The sequence below is a fragment of the Carcharodon carcharias genome, chromosome 8, assembly GCF_017639515.1.
Source record: "Carcharodon carcharias isolate sCarCar2 chromosome 8, sCarCar2.pri, whole genome shotgun sequence".
NCBI lineage: Eukaryota > Metazoa > Chordata > Chondrichthyes > Lamniformes > Lamnidae > Carcharodon > Carcharodon carcharias.
The window spans coordinates 152,352,923-152,374,173 of NC_054474.1; the positions used below are offsets into that span (position 1 = coordinate 152,352,923).

General features: G+C 43.2%; 1 protein-coding gene across 2 annotated transcripts in view; it reads right to left on the reverse strand.

Annotated features, from left to right (window-relative positions):
- The window catches only part of col27a1b (collagen, type XXVII, alpha 1b), a 598,999-nt gene that overhangs the window by 200,923 nt on the left and 376,825 nt on the right, over positions 1 to 21,251 (reverse strand). For both annotated transcript variants that reach the window (XM_041193458.1, XM_041193459.1), the window contains exons 27-28: positions 15,979 to 16,032; positions 12,007 to 12,060 (exon numbers count right to left, since the gene is read on the reverse strand). In XM_041193458.1, coding sequence (XP_041049392.1) covers positions 12,007 to 12,060; positions 15,979 to 16,032 — 108 coding nt within the window. The remainder of the gene's footprint in view (positions 1 to 12,006; positions 12,061 to 15,978; positions 16,033 to 21,251) is intronic.

A 21,251-nucleotide genomic window follows, 5' to 3' on the forward strand; every position in this document is an offset into this window, starting at 1 on the left:
TGTTCTGAAAACAACTCTTGCCACATGTTAGAAAATGAAATTAGAAAAATGACAGCAAAATCTGGCAAACATTTCATTTCTCAAAAAATATTCTCTGGAAAATTATGCAGCATTCATGTCGCTATGAAGTTGCTACTGCTCTTACAGCAGGCTGATAAGATGCTTTCCAGAGGGTTTGATCTTTCATGGACTTGAACTTCAGCCTAAATGCGTTGTATCAAAGGAGCCTATGCATTTAAGTTCACATTTTACGCCCCTTCCCCCATTAGCATTACCTTAAATTTACTGAAACTTTGACAGTGCCTCAAAAAAAGCTGCATGATTCCAAATTGTGAAATAAATTAAAGGTCTCCTGCAAAAGAAATGTCGTTTAGTTTGTACAATTTGCAGATAATTATCCTTGTTTTTAATCAGTTTAATGTTGTGCTTGTCCAGCCTGCATGCAAGATGCTCTCAGTTGCCTGTCTGAGCCATCAGCACTGCCATCCAGAGCATTGGTGAAGCCACGCCTGGGCCAGAGTATTACACCCGTTGGGCGGGCGCGCACCCGACCTGAACGAGCGTAAAATGACCCGCGATGACGACGGGCGAATGTCCCGAAGTCATCGCGTACTTGCACGGTATTCTGGTTGGCGGGTGTGTGCGGGAGTCGGCTGCGCGCCCACCAACAATTAAAAGGTTTATTAAGGCCATTAAAGTCCCACTTAAATGTTACTTTTCGCTGCCCGTCCAACCTTACGGTTGGCCTTTGCACTTTTAAGGAAACCTCATCCAGGGGCGGGATGAGGTTTCCAACAGCAATTAAGTAAATAAAAATTTTAACACTTCATTAAGAACATGTCCCTGCTCATGTGACAGAGTCACATGATGGGACTTTTTTTAACCATTTTATAATTCTTTATTTTTCATTTTTTTATATCTTCAGCTCCCTGAGGCAGTTCTGTGCAGTCAATTTCAAAGCCCCACCAATCACGGATTAACAAAGCTAGAAGGGGTTTCAGTCCCATGGTACTCAGCTTGTCTATATTGCAAACCAGGTCATGTCCTTATTGGTCACCACAATGGTTACTGGAAGACAGATTCTGCATGATGTTTATATCACCTGATTTGGCTGCAATGACAGAATTGGGAGATGTGGGGGTGAGGGTGAGGATGGTAGACTGCAGATAGAAGATTAGGGTTGTGCAAGGCAGTTATGTGTGTTAGGAGGGATGTAGGTCCAGAGTGTAGTGTGGCAGGTTAACGTTGCAAAGTTGTTTTAACAGGTTGCAATGTGTTGAGGTGTCCTTGGAAGGTGGTGTAAAGAGATAACGTGGTGACATGCAACCCTTGCCTCCCCTCGTGAAATGTTTTGACTTATGGAATCATGGAATGGCTACAGAAAAAAAGGAGGCCACTCAGGCCCATCATAGCTGTGCCAGCTCTCTGTAATAGCGGCTCAGCTAGTCCCATTCACCCACCCTTTCCCCATAGCCTTGCAAATATTTTCTCTTCAGATCATAATCGAATTCTCTTTTGAAAGCCTTGATTGAACCTGCCTCCACCACACTATCTGTGTAAAAAGCCTTTTCCTCATGTTGCCTTTGGCTCAAACACAAATCAGTGTCCTCTGGCTCTTGATCCCTCTGCCAATGGGAACAGTTTCTCCCTATTTACTCTGTCCGGACTCCTCATGATTTTTGAACATCTCTATCAAATCTCCTCTCAAGATCTTGCTGCGGTGTTGATCAGTATTGAGTGATGATTGTCAGTGACAGCACAAGCTTCCTACTGCTAGCACCACTGATGTTGGTGCCTGCCTTACTGAAAAGAAAACCCAGGAGCGTGAACCTCATAGCTCTTGGAGGATGGTTCATGGGCCTTTATCAGACAAGCCTATTGTGCTTCATCTGCCTGCTGTCCTACAATGGTGTTCAGTGGGCACCTAAGTTGACATACTGCCTTCAACCTGGACTGATGCTATGGATGACAGATGTCATCAAATGACTTGGTGGAAATTGGCAGTGAAAATACTTATCAGTTGCTTATCTAGCTGCGAGATAGAGTTCTCCTAGTGCTGGTTGTCAGTAGAGTGATTTTAAAGAGTTACACCATTATTGCACAGAGGTTTCCTGGGGCTGTCAGCAACTTATATAGTTCCTATTCGCACATTACACTAGAGCTGCACCAAAAATACTTCAATTAACTAAGGCTGAACTTGGTGACGCCACAACTGCAGGGGGTGCACTTCCTGCACATGTACTTGCACTGCTTATGACATCAAAGCCAGTGACTGAAACTGGTGCCTACGCCTCCCAAAACTTGTTCTTTCATATACAAACTGATTGATTACTCTTGTAGACATTACTGGAAGTGAAGGCTTACTTGCATTTTTATTTGAAAGGTGAGCCGTTTTATTTTGATAGGCTAAATTGTTTTGAAACACACAGTTGTCGGGAATGTCATGGATAATGCGGTATGGAAAGAGCTTGAATATCCCCAAAATGGGATTCCAAATAGAGCCCATTGCTCAATTGTCAGAGACGGGAGCGCCACACTGGGGACAGGGACGGCGAAGGGCCAGCAGCGGACAGGAGGTGTGTGAACCTGGGGCGCAAAACGGCACTGGCACCGGCTGAGGGTGCACGCCAATGGCGTCAGCAGTGGTTAGAACAGCACACGCACTGGTGGATGCGGTGCAAGCTGAGTGCGTGTGTGCAACTGCCCTTGGGGAAGAATTTTCCGGTCGGCGAGCAGGGGTGGGGCCCACTCACCGACGCGTAAAATGACGCGTGGTGACATTGGGCGGGCATCCCGGTGTCACCGCGCGTCAATTAGATGTTCAGTTCGCCCAACTGTCAAAGGCCTATTAAGGCCTGTTAAAAACTAATTAAAACAATTAACTGAGCGGCCCGTCCAACCTTAAGGTAGGCGGGCAGGCGAAGAGCCCAGGCGGCCTTCGCATTTTTCATGAAACCCCATCCACGGGTGGGATGAGGCTTCATTAAGGGTTTCAAAATTCTCTAAAAGTTTTTCAAAAATTTCATTGACCTGTTCCAGCTCACGTGACACTGTCACATGAGGGGACATGTCTTATAATATTTTATTCTCCGAATTTAGCTTTTAAAAATTTTAACGGAGATGCCTCAGGGAGATTTCCATGCTCTTTCGCGTGCAGGTCCCAACTCAGGGAATCCCCGCCCGTCCGCACAGGGAGCGCTCAGCCCTTTCTGGCCAACGTCACGCTGGGTGGACCTTAATTGGCCTGCCCGCGTAAAATGGCAGCACACACTTAATTGGGGGTGCCAATCGGGTTCACGCTGGCTCCCGCCCAACCCTGCACAACCCCGCCACCCCCCCCCCCCCCGCCCCCCCCGATGGGGGGAGGGGGAAAATTCAGCCCTTGGTGTCTGGCCAATGGCTTCAGGAGTTGCAGTGTAACCTATCCCAGGAAACCGGTGTGTAACTCCCTCTGCTGGTGCATGGTGTAACTTTATGGTGCAACAATGGCATAGCTGACCACGGAGATTCAAAGCAACAATTTCACTTCCTGCAACAAAAAACACTACAATTCTTTCCTAATATGTGAAGGATCGCAGCTTATTTTAATAGACTGATACCTGAGCTTTTTGGATGCAAACTAGCAAACAGTCTGCAAAGATATTGCATGCAAATTAATATGTAGCTGAGCAATCCAGTCACTTCCATTCCCTGCTCTATCCCCATATCCGTGCAAGTTTGTTTCCCTCAAGTGTCCATCCAATTTCCTTTTGAAATCATTCACTGTTTCCTCTTCCACCACCTTCCTGGGCAGAGTTCCAGGTCATTACCACTCACTGTGTAAAACAGTTATTCCTCACATTACCCCGCTCCTGCATCTCTCACTCAAAATCTTAAATCTGTGCCCTCCTGGTCCTTTTACCATCAACTAATGGGAACAGCTTTACTTAGTTCTTTTGAAGGGTCATTCAGATTCGAAACGTTAACTGTGTTCCTCTCCGCAGATGCTACCAGACTTGCTGAGTTTTTCCAGGTATTTTTGTTTTAGCTTTGCTTTGTCTACCTTCTCTAAGCCAGTCATAACCCTGTGCACCTCTACCAGGTCCCCCCTCAACCTCCTTTGCGCCAGAGAGAACAACCCCAGTCTCCCGAGCCCAGCCTTGTTGCTAAAATCCCTCATTCCCAGAACCATTCTGGTATAACTCCTCTGCGTCCTCTCAGGGACCCTTCCTAAAGAGTCAGTATGGACCCAACGGGCCAAACGGCCTTCGTTTGAGCAGTAATAACTCTTTGATTCTGGGGGTTATGTGGAATTGGCTGTGAGTTTGTACACTACTGACTTGTTCAGGCACCAGGAAAATTGCTTTCTGATTTTCTTTAATCAACTCCCAGTCCACATACCCAGTTTAACTTTACCTACAATTGATTGGGATAAGGGGTAGTTAGCAAATCTAGGAGTAAAATAGGGTGTGTCCTTCTAATTTGAAACATTATAGCCAAGAAGTTACTGTTTGTGATATTAGTGCCGTAAACATTTAACATATTCGTTTGACATTTCTCTGTTCTTTTAACAGAACTGTTGACCCAATAAAAATAAGCAGATTAATCTCTGCATTGAAACAAAAGCGGAAATAATGTCATGTGAACAGGTTAAGCATTCATGTGCTAATTCCTATTGAATTCAAAGCTAAAAACATGAGGCAATAAAATATAGGAACAGTGGGGCCATGCAGCTTTAGGTAGGGCTACACGGATCAAGTATTTCAGTTCTAAATCACTGTGTAATGGCAAACAGCCTGTATTTTATTTGTTGCTGTTGCTTTAACAAGAGGTCCACACTAAATCCTTCATATTTAACATGCAATAAATCTGTGGAGGGCTCGGCTATTTCAAAAACCCTCTTTGTAAGTGCTTATCACACTTTTAAAGTGCTGAAAGGATTAAGGTGCATCATTTTACTGCTCCCACCGTTGATACTCATCTCCCCTACATGCGAAAATTTCTGAATCTTCTGCTTTTAGGAATAAGCACGTTCACGCTTAACCTGTTCCCTTTCTCCAAGCTAATATTAAAATTTTCTCTTCCATATCAAAGTGTGATTTCATGAGCACGGTTGTGTGAACAGTGAGCCCCCACTTGTATTCAAACAGAATGATTTTGTACAGAAACAAGTCAAAACGAGCATTCTTGTGGATTTTCACAAAAAAAAAATCCATTGCCTATATTGTTTGCATTAACGGCCAAAAGCAACAGGACAGTTAAGTCACTGGACTAGTAATCCGGAGTTCCGGATGACTGATTCAAAGACACAAATTCAAATCCCACCTTGGCAGCTGGGGAATCAGAATTCAATTAATTAAATAATCCTGGGGTATAAAAAGCTTGGGTCAGTAATGATGACCATTACACAGGGAGGAAAGCGGAATGGAGGTCAGATTCATTTTAGCCATGATCTTATCGCATGGCGGAGCAGGCTTGAGGAGCTGAATGGCCGACTACTGCACCTAATTCTTGTGTAGTGTTGCGAACGGGAGTACCTTCCCCAAGGGGAGCTGCCAAAAGTTGTAAGTGAACAGATACCAAGGGATTCCAACACATAAATCCCAGGGAGTGTGAGTGGAAGACGATAAAAGAAAAGGTGTTAGAGGGACAAAGTGGCATGGGGAATGAACCACGCCCGTCGAGGCTAAACTTAAATATAACAAATTCTTTCAGGATTGCACTGCAATAGGGCTGTCTGAGAAGAGGCTGAGAACAGTGAAAGATGCAAAAAGGTTTGAAACTGAAGATGAGTATAAAATAATAAACATTCTGAACGATTGCTCCCTCAAAAGTATTCATAAAGGAAGTCATAAGTGAACAGAACGTAGTACCAAGGGATTTTACTTAGACAGGCTTTTTCTTTTATTCTTTCATGGGATGTGGGCGTTGCTGGCAAGGCCAGCATTTATTGCCCATCTCTAATTTCCCTTGAACCGAGTGACTTGCTAGACCATTTACGAGGGCGGTTAAGAGTCAACCACATTACTGTGGGCCTGGAGTTAAATGTAGGCCAGTGCTATATGGCCTTAAAGTTAATAAATCCCCAGAGTTAAAAGAGATGAGACAGGAAATGTATGTGTCATTGACAATCATTATGGCCTGAATCTTCGGCTCGGCGAGCGGGGCTGGGGCCTGTTCGCTGAGGCCTAAAATAACGCGCGGTGAGGTTGGGCAGAGGTCCCGATGTTACTGCGCGTCATTTAGATTTCCAGTTTGGCGGGGGCGCACCCGAGTCGGCTGCACGCCCGCCGAACTGTCAATGACCTATTGAGGCCATTTAGATATCAATTAAACTAATAAATTGAGCTGCCAGTCCAACCTTAAGGTTGGGGGGCAGGTGAAGGGCCCAGGCGGCCTTCGCATTTTTCATGGAACCTCATCCACGGGGAGATATAAATTAAATAAATTTTTTCATTAACGTTCATTGACACTGTCACATGAGGAGACATGTCTTAAAACTTTTTCATTTCTTTATTAAAATTTTGCGAAATTAAACCAATCTGCGTGTATCCACACTCCCAACTCAGGGAACTCCCCCACCTCTGCCCACACAGGGAGCGCTCAGCGGTCCCAGGCGCATGTCACGCTGGGCGGGCCAATTCGTAAAATGGCGGCGCGGACCCGATCAAGGGCATCAATCAGGTCCATGCCCCCCCACCTCCCCCCCGGGCAACAGGAGGAAAATTCTCCCCTATGAAAGAGAAAAAAAGAAAGACTTGCATTTATATAGCTACTAATCCGATCTCAGGGTGTTTCGAAGAGCTTAACAGCCAATGAAGCATTTCTAAAGTATAATCACTGTCATAATGCAGGAAAAGAGTTAATAAACACGAGAAGACTGGAAATGGGAAATTCCCAGCCTTCTTACACCTTCTAGGAAATGTGTGCAACTGAGGAAAATATGGTTTCCTTTCCCTTCGGCTCCTGTTTGCCAATAACTCAGGACTGTCCTGCGCCTTCACTCTGCCATTACCTCCTGGCATAACTCTGCTGTGTTTCAGGATGAATATATGTTACTCAGCTCTCTTCCTCCCAGTCCATTTTTCCTGGTGGACCTAGGTTCTGCTAGGCTTGTACCTCACTGGTTCATCCAGGGCCAAGATGCTGCTGTTGTGTCCTGACCCCAAACTCTGCTGCTTACGAGCCTCATCTTTCTTTTCCCGAAAGCTTCCATGTCTCCCTCGTTCCCTGAACGGTTTGAGACCTCAGACAACCCACACCTGGCTTGAATCCACCCAGTACCAGTGTGCTGAGACCTTAGACTCACTTTGTGGTAGACCTCGGCTGCAGAGGCTGGGCTTTATAGGAGTTAAACACAAAGTAAAGATCACAGGTATCGGAGCTATACTGAGACATACAAGGAGAAAGAAAGTTAAGGAGAAGGGCAGACAGGAGGAAAGAGTGAAAGAGAAAGTCATATAGATAGTTCATGGATAAGAATGCTGATAAATGTGCAGTGTTGTGTAAGGATAGGGAGAGAGAAAATAAACCAGTAAGGCTTTAAAACGAGTCTGTGGGGTGTGAGAATACACATTGTACAAAACATCAAATATTAGCGAAAGATTAAATACATAAACTGCTGAAAGTTCTCAGAATTTAGAGGAACGTTATCAGTACTTTAAAGAGCTGGTGGTTTTCAGTACTCTTCCGGATTCCTTTAACAGAAGAATTAACCTGATTTAATTAATTAACTAATGAATTGAGTGTGGAGCAGGGAAAGGAAATAAAAATTCAGATAATGGACTATAATCATTTGTTCACTGCTTATCCTATGACTGGAAGACAAACATTAACAGACAGAGGGAGACAGAAAGTGTGGGAGGCACACAGGAATACAACGATTCCCTCAATCACTTTTATAAATCTGTTTCCATTTACAAGGTGGCAGTGTTGTGAATTTGTTTCGTTCTTTAATTCATTAAGCTGTTTCAACAAAAGAACTATGAAAAGATTTTGATTATTGTAAGTGCTTTGCAATAATAAAAAAAGATAACTTCAGGGATGTTCCAAACAGAAATGAAGTCATTGGAAAAACTTCCTTTCCACCCACACAAATCACTAGATGGACACTTTGGTGTAATTGATTTCTATTGGGAATGTCATCACCATAATTTTCCTATTTATTTTTTTATTGTGCAACATGTTGTGATTTTGGTTTACCATGTGGAACTCACAGACAGTTTGGTTTAATTCATTGCTTGTTATGTTATAATGTCCCTGCTTTGGGAAGACTGTAAGTCTCGTTCATCACAAGCAACATCCGGGGAGAACAGAAGTAATTTATTTGCAAATCAGGCCCTATGCTTCAGAAGCTTAATTTTTTCAAAATGCTTTGATGGGACATGGGCATCGCTGGCTTGGCCAGCATTTTTATTACCCATCCTTAATTGCCCTTGAAGAAGAATTATATTCCTTTAAATATTTAAATGCACCACCCTCATTGGTCATAATTCCGCTTTATAGGTTAAAGATTTTATGGACTATTCTGCTCAAGACCCCGAGGTTTATGGAGAACAGACTGTACTTTCCAAAGGCTGGGACTGAGAGACCACAGTCCTGACATTTGTGAATGCTGAAAGCTTAGAAAAATATGTAAGGGAAGAAAGAGCTTCTTTAAAATGCGGGAGAGTTTGATCAAATAGCTGTACTATACCAGTGAACTGTGGAGTGGCAGGCCAGTTGAGGTACAGACCACTGACTACAATTTCCTGATAGAATGACGATTGTGTCTATTGTAGCTAAGGTTGAGTCTGCTGAAGTCCAAGATACACTGAGGTACACTTGTTGCACAGACTGGATGTTAGACCGGCCAGAATGGAGACAGGCAGCCACTGAATGCAATGTTTACCGAAGGCAAGGATTTTTATATTACAATTCAGACACGAGTATAAGACACTAGTTTGGCCTCAGCTGGAGTATTGCATCCAGTTCTGGGTGCTACACTTTAGGAAAGATGTGAAGGATTTGGAGAGAGAGTGCAGAGAAGATTCATGAAAATGGTTCAGGGATGAGGAACTTTAGTTATAAAGATAGATTGAAGAAATTGGGACTCTTTTCCTTGGAGAAAAGAAGGTTAAGAGGAGATTTGATAGAGGTATTCATCATGAGGGTCTGGACAAGGTGGATAGGGAGAAACTGTTCCTGCTCATGAAAGGATCGAGAACAAGAGGGCACAGAATTAAAGCAACTGGCAAAAAGCAGAAGTGATATGAGAAAAAACTTTTTCATGCAATGAGTGACTAAGGTCTGGAATGCACTGCCTGAGAGTGTGGTGGAGTCAGGTTCAGTCAAGGCATTCAAAAGGGAATTAGACTGTTATATGAAAAAGAAGAATATGCAGGATTATGGGGAGAAGGTGGGAGAACGGCACTAAATAAATTGCTTGTTCAGAGAGCCGTGCAGACATGTGGGCTGAATGACCTACTTCTGTGCCACAGCAATTCTGTCATTCTGTGAATTACTATAGAATCTGGTTCACATAGCCATTGCCAATGGCGATCATGTGTTAAAGTCACAATTATCAAAGTATTAACATTGGTGTTTTGACCAATACACACAGTAGCTTCCAATTGTAATTTATTAAAAATACAGCTGCATGTTTATTACCTTGAGGGGATACCAACGTTTACCCTGGTACTATGCCAATGAGTAAAGTTTTTCCCAAAAATAGTAGATAAAAAAATTCCTAACATGAATGCAAATTAAAAGCACTTGTCACACTGAGGACCGGATTTTTGCCCTCGAGGCGGATAGCAGGAAATTTCCAGCCTCAGCCGCCCACTTCAGGATTTTCATCGTCAGGGGGTGAGGGAATGGGCCGCAGTCGGGCCAGTCGACCTGGGAAAGAGTTCGTAGGCAGCCATGGGGGCTGCCGTCTGCCAAGGCAGGCTGTTTAAAAGGCCCACCATAGTGCTGTGACACTTCATCCCAATTATAATGAAGAAAGTAAAGCCGCTTAGCCCTCACCCCTCACTCCCCACATACTCGCCATGTCCCATCCACACCATCTTATGCTCCCCCACCCACCTCACCCATGGCCCTTCATGACCCCATGCCAAAGCATGTCCACTCACATTTCCCCATGGCCTCTCATACACAGCTATGGCATTTCCATGCCCAATCACCCACTCCATATGAAATGTCTTCAGTCCCTTCATTAAGCAATGCTTTCCTTGGGGCTCAGGTATTTTAGCTCCCTAATGGATGCCTGGGCTCTCAGCATAACGAGGCTAGGCTGAGAGCCCAGGAATCTATTAGTCTGTTGAAACACCTGGGCTTCGGGAAAACGTTGCTTGATTGACAGCTCTGGCTCTCTGATCTATGTTGGCAATTGCGCAATGTTTATTTACAGAAGAGAAAGAGGTATTAAGTGCTTGCAGTTTCTGCCATTGATACTCTAAAGAGTCTGAATGAATGACACTTTTATTGGCTTGTAGGAAAAAGGAGTTTCCTTTTTAAGCAGTAGAAAGTTATCAATGAATGTATGATTTTTAAAGAACACTTTTTTCACATACCCCACTGTTACTATGGCGTTCATTGGTTCTATGTAGGGCATGAAAGGGTATGGATGTGCCATAGCTTGGCATGGAGGCATGAATGCCAATAGAGGGTGAATGAGGGACATGCCTTGGCATGGGAGGCATGAGGGGCCATTTGGGTGAGTGGGGCATCCATTGGCATGGGGGCATGGGGGCCATAGAGGGTGTTTGGGGGCATCCCTCGGCATGGAGGGAATGAGAAAGACCTTTTGAACATGTCTTTCAAAAGGATCCCTCATGCAGACTATGGTTTATGACAACTCTGAGGTGCAGTGATCACGATTCTTGAAAAGTTGACCTGACTCCATGAAAATCGCAGAGGATGAGGACATGAACGCAGAATGCGGGCTCACGTCTTGAACCAGCCCACACCCTTAAAAGGCCCTGGCGAAAATTGGAAACTCCAGGGATGGGGTTGGGCATCCCGGAATTGGGTCCTGGCCACCATTTTTAAATGTCCATGGAGCCTCTCTGACTGTGTCAAAATCCAGCCCAAATAGTACATTGTCTCCGCCGCCATTTTGAATGAATACTGGATTCATAAAGTGTCGACCATACTCTGGTCTCAATCCGATACAGTTTGGACATGGTGTACAGTAGACAAAGTGAATGACCCTCTGTTTGACCCACAAAAATCACCTGGAATGCAACATTATTCATGAGAATGAAACCATTGAACATCACAACACACTTGGCTCAGGAAGTCCGAACTGGGGTCTTTCTCCACATTAGCCGCATGCTCTAATCCTACTTTCTTGCTCGCACCCACATCCTTTCATATCGCTACGTCGTCATTAATTCTGTATTTTTAATCTACACAAATCACACACAATAATTTTTAAACACTACACAAGGGGAAGTTCCTGCAATTCGTTATTGATTGCATTTTGTGCTGAGTTACAGTGGGCTTGAAGATCCTTGGAGCCCCTGGACTGGCACAAATGGGGCACAGTGGGTGCCACTGACCTCTGGTCTTGACCCTAACTGGGACAACTGGGGTCAAGTTTAGGCGACATGTTTTACATATTCATAGTGGGCACACACACAATATGGAAGCTGCTGGGTGGACCACCCCCCAATATAGGGCCACCTTTTCTTACTAATGAAGTAATTTTTGGTCAGATACAGCAAGGGGACTTAACGTTCCCGGCAAATGCAAGTATAAAACAACTTGGCAGCAAAGTTTCAGCACCAGTAGGCTGATATTGCAGCTCCGAAACACTTCTAAAAGGCCAATTTCAGCTATTTTTTTAAAACACAGAAATCAATTGTCTTACCTTGAAATATGCTGCACAGCAATGTTCTTCAATATTAATTTGGTACATTAATAACACAGAATTCATAATACAAATAGGAGCACTCAACTCATTCTATGCTGAAATACTCTACTCAATAAGAAGTTCTCGATGTGATTTGTTCTCACTTGTATTTGAAAGTGTTTGCTTACCCTGCGGCCCTTGATTCCTCGCATCCCAGGAGATCCTCGAATTCCTTTGGCACCCTAAGATAGATAGATAAGCAAGTCAGTGTGATTACTACTAGCACCTGGACATGATTAGCTCAAGAAAAGGAAAAACTTGCATTTCTGTAAAATCTTTTATGATCTCAGATTATCCCAAAGCACTTTACAGCCAATGAAGTCGTTTCTAAGTGTAGTCATTGTTGTAATGTAGGAAGCACGGCAACCAATTTGCGCACAGCAAGCTCCCACAAACAGCAGTGTGATAAAGACCAAATAATCTGTTCTTTTAAATGTTGGTTGAGGGATAAATATTGGCCAGGACACCGGGGAAAACTCTCCTGCTCTTCTTCAAATAGTGCAATAGGAATTTCGCTACCTAAGCAGGCAGATGGGACCCACGCTTTAACATCTCATCCAAATGACAGCACCTCGGCTCAATACTGCACTGGAGTATCAGTCCATGTTCTTGTACTCAAATCCAGGAATGGGACTTGAACCTTGCAATTCAGAGGCCAGAGTGTTACCATAGTTAACTCCAAGTGAAGAAACAACAGTGCAAGGACAAACATGGAGTGGAAGATTATTGAAGAGTTTATTCATTCCAGAAGAGTTAGAGGGGAGATTAATAGAGAGAGTGGGGAATAGAGAAAACATAGCAGGAGGATAGGTAAAGAGGTCAGAGCTTGAGAAACAACAAGCTGAAAGGCAGAAAATAAACAAAGATAACAGGGAACGGTATCTGTGCAGTTTAGACTTACTGCTGCATAAATACTTGTCTTAAATTGATTATTATGCCAACAAAGCTGAAGGAAGTTAGTGCTAGAGAACAAAAACACTATTCTACTTTTGGTAACTAGTATCATCATTAAACACTCCCAGGCCAGTCAAATCTCCAACCATCTTCATCCAATTTATATCGGCTGCATCCAAAACCACATCCAAAAGTGAAGTGTCAATATTTTAAGACGTTATTTAGCTGAACACCACTGAAAATACCTGAGGTATTTATTTATCTTGTTGTTAGTGGGATCTGGCGGTATGTACATTTGCTGCCATATCTGCCTACAAAACAACAGCAAAACAGTTTGGGATATCCAGAGGATGTGAAAGGTTTTACATAAATTCAAGCTCACTCGTTCTCTTACCGCTCCCCACAGCCCCCCCACCCCCACCAACTGCTGCTAAGATTCTCTAAGTCCTTGCATAATTTGTCTCCAATCTCGGCAAGCATATTGTTGTAGCATGTACTGTTTGTTTATTTCAGAGCAGGAATAAGTTAAAGGAACAGAAAAGGGAGATAAGAGAAATGAGGAAGTTGGAGAAGCAAAGATAAACAACTGGAGATATAAATCAGAGAAACGGAGGGAATGAAGAACTGCGGAAATGGCAAAATGAGGAAAAAACATTCAAGAAAAGAGAAGCACAAAGGCTTGGGAGAACAAAACAACTGAAAAATGCACAGAGGCAAAGAAGCAAAGTGTTGAGAAAGCAGAGCATTTCAGTTCAATTTAGTTTTAAAAAAAAATCACATTTTTGCATTCATTTGGCAAACAGGGAAAGTATGGAAAGTTAAAATAATATATCATATGAGAAAAGCCAGAACATTGTATTAGAACACAAAATATTATTTTGTTTAGGCAAACCATCATGTTAGTTGCATTCAGGAGACTAGTGAGCACCATAATTCCTGTACATATGATTCATTAACGTGTGTGCATATACAAAGATGATACTGTACGTTCTCCAATGAAGGGAACCAGGATTCTGGTTTATTAGCATACCAATGATGTGTGAACTAAAAGTCATTTTCGAACAAAGTAAAATAGTTTGCCATTATTAAAGGCTCTATACATAAATTGCCCACAGAGTTTAAATATCTGATTCGGAAGGGAACAAAAAAATCCATCTTGGGAGCTGAGTGTTTATTCCATCCTGGAGATGTGCTCCACATCAAAGAGTCCCCATGGTGTAGTGATTGGGGGGGGTGTTATCCTGTGATATTTCACATTCCTTTACCTTAAGATGGAGAGGAAATATTTTCTTTAACAGTAGGTGCACAATGTTATTCCATTAAAAAACGCTCTTCGAGCAACTAAAGGACAGAGTTCAATGAAAATAAAGACCCTTTGTCCAGTAGGACAGTGGTATTGGCGCTGGGTTCTAATGCCTGAGGAAAAGTTGTATTGGTTACATTCATAAATGAGTTTCAGTCTCTGAAGAACCAGCATGAAGAGTCTCTGGAGATATTTATACACCATGATACTTCGGGAGCCTTGATCAGCCAGTAGGAGGTCTGTTCAAGAGCATGTTGCATGGTACTTGCAAGTGTATGTGTATAACACACATCCGCGCACACATACACAAACACATATATAAATAAACATATATGACTACACGTCTCTATACTCATTTACATGCATTCAAAGCATGAAAAATATTTAACTTCTTCAACCCTGATGCAACCCACGGCTTTCAGAAGAATTATCCTACACTTGGCCTGTGTCCACACACACAGACTGAAATACATTTAAAGTTAACATTGCATAGTGGGCTGCTAGGCAGACTGTTCAGAACTAGTTTATTACTGCAGGCGATCTTTGCAACCATTAGATATGTAACACAATTGTGGAAATGGTCTTAATGGTCAGTTTAACACCAGTGGGTGGCCCCCACATTAAAGAAATTTGATATTGTCGCACAGTACAATCTAGATGTTAGGCAGCCTGAGCAATGAATGTCAAAAAAGCACTTTCACAGGAAATACAAAGGTTCCACGTGAGGCCTAACTGAAGTGTTAATAATTACGAGGGGTCCAGATACAGTAGATAGGAAGGCCCTATTCCTCTTGGCTGACAGGTTTATAACCAGGGGACATCAATTTAGAGTAAGAGGTAGGTGGTTTACAGGGGATTTGAGGGGAAGTTTTTTCATCCAGAGGGTGGTGGGGTCTGGAATTTACTGCCTGAAAGGGTGGCAGAGGCAGAAACCCTCATCCCATTGAAAAATTTGAAGTGCGGTAATCTATAAGGATATGGACCAAGAGCAGGGAAGTGAGATTAGGCTGGAAGGCTGCTTGTTGGCTAGCCCAATGGCCTCCTGTTATGCTGTAAATGTCTATAATTCTATGAATGTTACACACCTTTATCAGGGTAAATTTGAAGGTAAGGGACACACACACAAGCAAGCACACATGCGCGTCCCTTCTGTGCATGGGGGAAGAAAGTGCCTTTAAGGTAGCAAAAAAGTCTTGTGGCACAGTGGGTAGCATCTCTGCCAATGAGCCAGTAGCTCTGGGTACAAGTCCCACTCCTGGGCTTGATGGCCAAGGAAGGTGGTCAAATAGGTTGAATATCAAGCAGTAAATCCTTCCAACATACACTAATGGCAGGGTGTAAAAGTGGGAGAGATTCCTGGTCAGCCATATGATAGAAAAAAAAATGGAAGCTTCTACCACAGCAACCCAGACTCTTTGAGGGGCTGCTTGGCTCAGTTGACTGGACAGCCGATGTGAATCAGATTGATGCCATTCAATCCCCATTCCGGCTGGGGTGGATTCCGGACCTGCCTACGTGCCCTAACCCACAGTGGAGGTTGTGGCACTGTGGGTCAGACGTGGCTTTGGGCAGAGAACACAAGAAGGAGGTAGTAAAAATGCTCCAAGGTTGTTCACAGGAACATTATTAAACATGTTCGCAGATCCACAAAATCTTGGCAAACAGGGGGCCCATTGTGAATGCAGGGCTGGATACAGGATTATATCTCACATCCCTACACTTTGGTAGCCAGTAGTCTTTCTGAGAAGCTTTTGCTTTAACATTGTTGAAAGAATAAACAGAAGCAGTGAAGGACGGTGTGAGGGAAAATGGTTAATTTGTGTCTTTGTACACTGAAGCTTACTGACCAGGTTTCCTATTAACGTGAGAGTTAATATAATCCAGAAAACTGTTGGGCACTTACAGGTGGTCCAACTGGTCCCAGGGGGCCAAGCTCTCCAGGAGGTCCGGGGTGTCCCTTAAAGTCAAATGGAAAAAAAAACAACATGACTTGGTAGTACAGAACTAGAATACCGCAGAAAGTGAGACATGTTGCATTAGCTTTTCATCTTGCATTCATCAGGACAAACACAAGAATGCCAAGTTTCAAACAATCACAACAGTTTATACTACTATTGAAAAGTGTGCTGGTTAGTTGGCAAGTTGACTTTGATTGGCTGAGGCATTGTCATGGAGTTCCCCAAGCACCCGGGTACAAAACGAATATGTTCAAGCCTTGCGCCTTTTTTGAATTATCTGGGAGCTTGGGAAGCCTGTAGTTCCCCGTTGCTTTCTCCATGGCAACATTTCAGCCAATTAGACTTGACCTGCTGACCAATCAGCACACTTTCTCCCTGTAGTATAAATTGCTGTGATGGTTTGAAATTTGGTGTTCTTGTGTTTGTCCTGATGGGTGCAAGACTTCGGCAACATGTTTCTCTTTACAGCAATAAAAAAAATGTGAATTCAGTGAAGGAGACATTACAAAGTTGGAATAAGTCAGTACATTCCTGCAAATAGAGATGGATAGAAATAGTTGAAAGAGCATTGAGATGGGAAATTTGAAGAGTTAACACACACCAGATGTGTTTTTTGTGATGTTAATTGAGGGATAAACATTGGCTAGGACATCATGCATTGCTCCCCTCCTTTTCTTCAAAATAGTGTCTTGGGATCTTTTACGTTCATCTGAGAGGGTAGACGGGGGTCTCGATTTAACGCCACATCAGAAAGAATTAATGCAGCTGCTTGCTCTATAATGTTGGTGCTTCCGATGGCCTTTTCATACTTACCTACTTAAGGGGAAAGAATATTACTCCCCTTTCTGGCAAATTTTTGTACTCACAGGAAGGGATGTGAATGCTGAATAGTGGAATGCTTTTCCATTTTCAGGATCAGTGCCAGCACTGAATACTCCTGTGCCAGGTACAGTATGATGCTTTGGTAAGTGAAATAAGGAAGCCACATATAACTTGAAAAATAAGAATCTAAATGAGGTAGAGGAGCAACGGGATCAGGGAGTGCAAATACACAAATCGCTGAAGGTTGTGATGCAGGTCAGGGCCATAACAAAGGCAAACCAAACACTAGGGTTTATTTCTAGAGGGATAGAATTGAAAAAAAGAGAAGTTATTTTAAACTTGTACTGAACCATGGTTAGACCACAGCTGGAGGACTCAAATAAAAACAGAAGGTGCTGGAAAAACACAGCAAATCTAGCAGCATCTGTGGAGAGAGAACCAGTTAACGTTGAGTCCAATATGACTCTCCTACAGAACCTGGAGTAGTCTGTCCTGTACCAATCACCAAGTTATATAAAAAGGATACAGAGGCACCGGAGAAGGTGCAGAAACAATTTACAGGAGAGGATGAACAGATTGGGTCAATTTTTCCCTGGAAAAGAGAAGGGTGAGGAGTGATTAGAGGTATTTAAAATGATGAAAGGTTTTCATGGAGTAGACATTGAAAGTGTCTTCACTTGTGGGAAAGAGCAAAGCTAAGAGCTGAGCTTAGCTAAATGGAGATTATCCAAGATCACTTCACACGGCGTGATTATAGGCATCAGAAAAGAAAACTTTAATCCTGTCATTCTGGGTCAGCTTCAAACACATGCCCAAGAAATGTTAATTTGCATGTCAGCCAGTCCCAAAATAAAATTAAAAAGGTAATAATTTCTTCACTCTATTTTGTGCAACTTTAGACACTACTAAGTTGTACTTGTCTATCCCCAGCATCCATTGTATTTTTGTGTAACAATTATTTCCCAAATTCTGTTACCATCATTGTGGGCCTTAGCTTAGGTTGTCCTTGATTAGGAGTGATAGAGACCGTTGGAGGCAAGACTATTGATAATTCTAACTACAGGGCTTTGCACGAGGCTTCACATAGAACTATCTCTCAGCATGCTGTGTCGTCATGTTATCTAACATCACTGATGATGTGGACTGTCTAATTATATATTTATCATTAACCCTTTACACTACACAAATAACCTACATGCTCCGAATTTCTAAATTAGCCAAAGTAGAAGACAGATATGGGGATAGTGCAGGAAAGGGGACTTGAAGTAAAAGATCAGTCATGTGCTTATTCAAAGCAGGATTTCTCCTCTTCCTATTTCTTGCGTACTTACCATGAAGAAATGGTAAGTAAAGTACACACTGCTGACTGAGTGCCGGTGTAGCCTTGTGAAGTTTGGTTTCACAAATTGCTCAAGATTTAGGCATAACTAAACAAACCAATGTGATGCAGTTATAGTGATAAAAACAGAAAATGCTGGAAATATTCAGTGGGTCAGGCAGCATCTGGAGAGAGAGAGAAACAGAGTTAATGTTTCAGGGCTGTGGCCTTTCATCAGAACTGGGAACAGTCGAAAATGCAGTAGGCTTTTGGGTGAGTGAAGAGTGGGGTTGGGGGGGGGAGGGTGGAAAGAAGAACAAAAGGAAAGGGCTATAATAGGGTGGAGGGCAGGGTAGATGAAATGACAAAGGGTTTTTCCATTTCTCTCTCTGGTGGATATTTCCAGCATTTTCCTGTTTTTATTTCAGATTTCCAGCGTCCACAGTATTTGCCTTTTGTATAATGCATTTAGAGGTTTGCAGAAGAGAATCATTAGTCTTTACTACATTTTGCATGGAGTGGGTAGCTCAGTGAAATAGAATGGGTATTGATGAAGTGATCCAGGTTCTAAATTAGAATCATTATTTAAAAACAGCTCAGCAACTTCCTTTTTGGCTGTATTTGGGCTGGGGCCTACTAAAATGTAAAATTCTTTTCCTTTTCTTGTGCTTTCCTTTCTCAAATTGCTTTAAGTAAAGTTTCTTCCTTCTTCTGTTTCTGTTGCCATTCTCCTTTCAGCTTCTCCCATTTTACCTGGGGTCACCACAACCCTTCTCCATCTCCCCCTGTTATGTCACTCATTCCTCTTCCAATCTGTTGTATTTAAGTCTCTCATCACCACATCTTCCCATCTGGTCTTAGGCCGTCCTCTTCTCCTCCTTCTTGGCAGTCCCATCTCATCACTCATCTCCCCACATTTTTCTCTCTCTCTCCGCGACAGATGACCATACCAGTCCAATCTCTTCTCAGCTCCTTTCTTCGATACTCCCACAAACGTCACTGACCCCCTGATGTACTGGTACCTCAATTTTGTCCTTTCTCGTTACCCCACACACCTGTCTCAGCATCTGCATCTCATTGTTCCTCTCTTCTTGATGTTGCCCAAATTTCTGCACTAAATAACAAGGCCATTCTCACAACTGTCTTGTAGATTCCTCCTGTAAAACCACCTGCCAAACCCAAACGATGATGATGGTTGCCAGCTGAAAATGAAATATGTTTTTTTACATGTTTTTGCAAATATTTGGTAGGGATGGGGGGGTAATCTGGGGTTCACCACTGATCAGAAACTGAACTGGACTAGCCATATAAATACTGTGGCTACAAGAGCAGGTCAGAGGCTAGGAATCCTGCGGTGAATAACTCAACTCTTGGCTCCCCAAAATGTGTCCACCATCTACAAGGCACAGGTCAGGAGTGTGCTGGAATACTCTCCACTTGGTGGATGAGTGCAGCTCCCACAACACTCAAGATGTTCTATGCCATCCAGGGCAAAGCAACCTGCTTGATTGGCACCCCATCCACAAACATTCACTCCCTCCATCACCGACGCACAGTAGCAGCAGTGTGTATCATCTACAAGATGTACTGCAAGAACTCACCAAGGCTCCTTTGACAGCACCTTCCAAACCCATGTCCTCTACCATCTGGAAGGGCAAGGGCAGCAGGCACAAGGGAACACCGCCACCTGGAAGTTCCCTCCAAGTCACTCACCATCCTGACTTGGAAATATATCGCTGTTCCTTCACTGTCACTGGATCAAAATCCTGGAACTCCCTCCCTAACAGCACTGTGGGTGTACCTACACCACATGGACTGCAGCGGTTCGAGAAGGCAGCTCACCACCACCTTCTCAAGGGCAATTAGGGATGGGCAATAAATGCTGGCCTAGCCAGCGACACCCACATCCTGTAAACGAATAAAAAAAAAAAAAATTTTTGTAACTTCATGAACACAAGATCATGAACTATTGCTGTGTGATATCATTAACTCAGAAATGGCAACACCATGTTAAAAGCTAACATGGTAGATGTGAGTAGCTATCAAGAACGCACAATGTTCAATTCTTTGAATCTAAAAACGCAAAGCAATCCTTTAGGAGCACGGAAGAAAATGAATAAATCCGTGAAGCCATGGTAAATTGTCCAGCTACAGACCTGGAGATGTTCCATTTCTTAATGCTCAGGGCAGCCTGTCTGCAGAGCTATTGCTTCATCTACCCTGCACCTTGCATCTGCAAAGTCAGCTTATATTTATATAGTGCCTGTAACATAATAAAATCTTCCAAGGCACCTCAGGGGGTCGTTATGAAGCAAAATTAGACTATGAGCCACTTAAGGTGATATTAGGGCAGATGATCAAAAGCTCGATCAAAAAGGTAGGTTTTGAGAAAAGGCTCAAAGGAAGGAAGTGAGGTGGGGAGTCAGAGAAGGTGGAGGGAGGGAACTCTAGGGCTTGGGGCTGAGGCAGCTGAAGACATGACTGCTGACGGTGGAGCAATAAAGTGGGGTTACTCGAGGTCAGAATTAGATGAGCACAGCTATTTCCAGAGGTTGTGGGGCTCGAGGAGAATAGAGACAAGGAGCAACGAGGCCATGGAAGGATTTGAAACAAGGACGAAAATTTTAAAATTGAGGCATTGCTGGGCCGGGAGCCAATATAGGTCAGCGAACACAGGGGTGATGGGTGAAGAGGACTTGTTGCGAGTAAGGACATGGGCATCAGAGTTTTGGATGACCTAGGAGAGAAGAATTGTGTGGGAGGCCAGTCAGGGTTAATTGACTAACAGTTTAGAATTACCATTTAGATGATGCGCATGAAACAGATATCATGCACACTCCTAAAAACAGCAATTTGAATCGTCCAAACAGGGTGGGGTGTAACTGTACCGAGAAAATACTGTGTGCCAACTATTTAAAACCCTTCAATCATAAAGTCATGCGTATATAAACCTCCTGCCACCACAAAATAAAATTAAAGTTCACCAAATGTTTTAAAATAGGAATACATTCATTTTTGGACAGGTTGGAAGAACTGACTAAACAAAACAAGGATATCCATTTTACACAGGAAAACTGG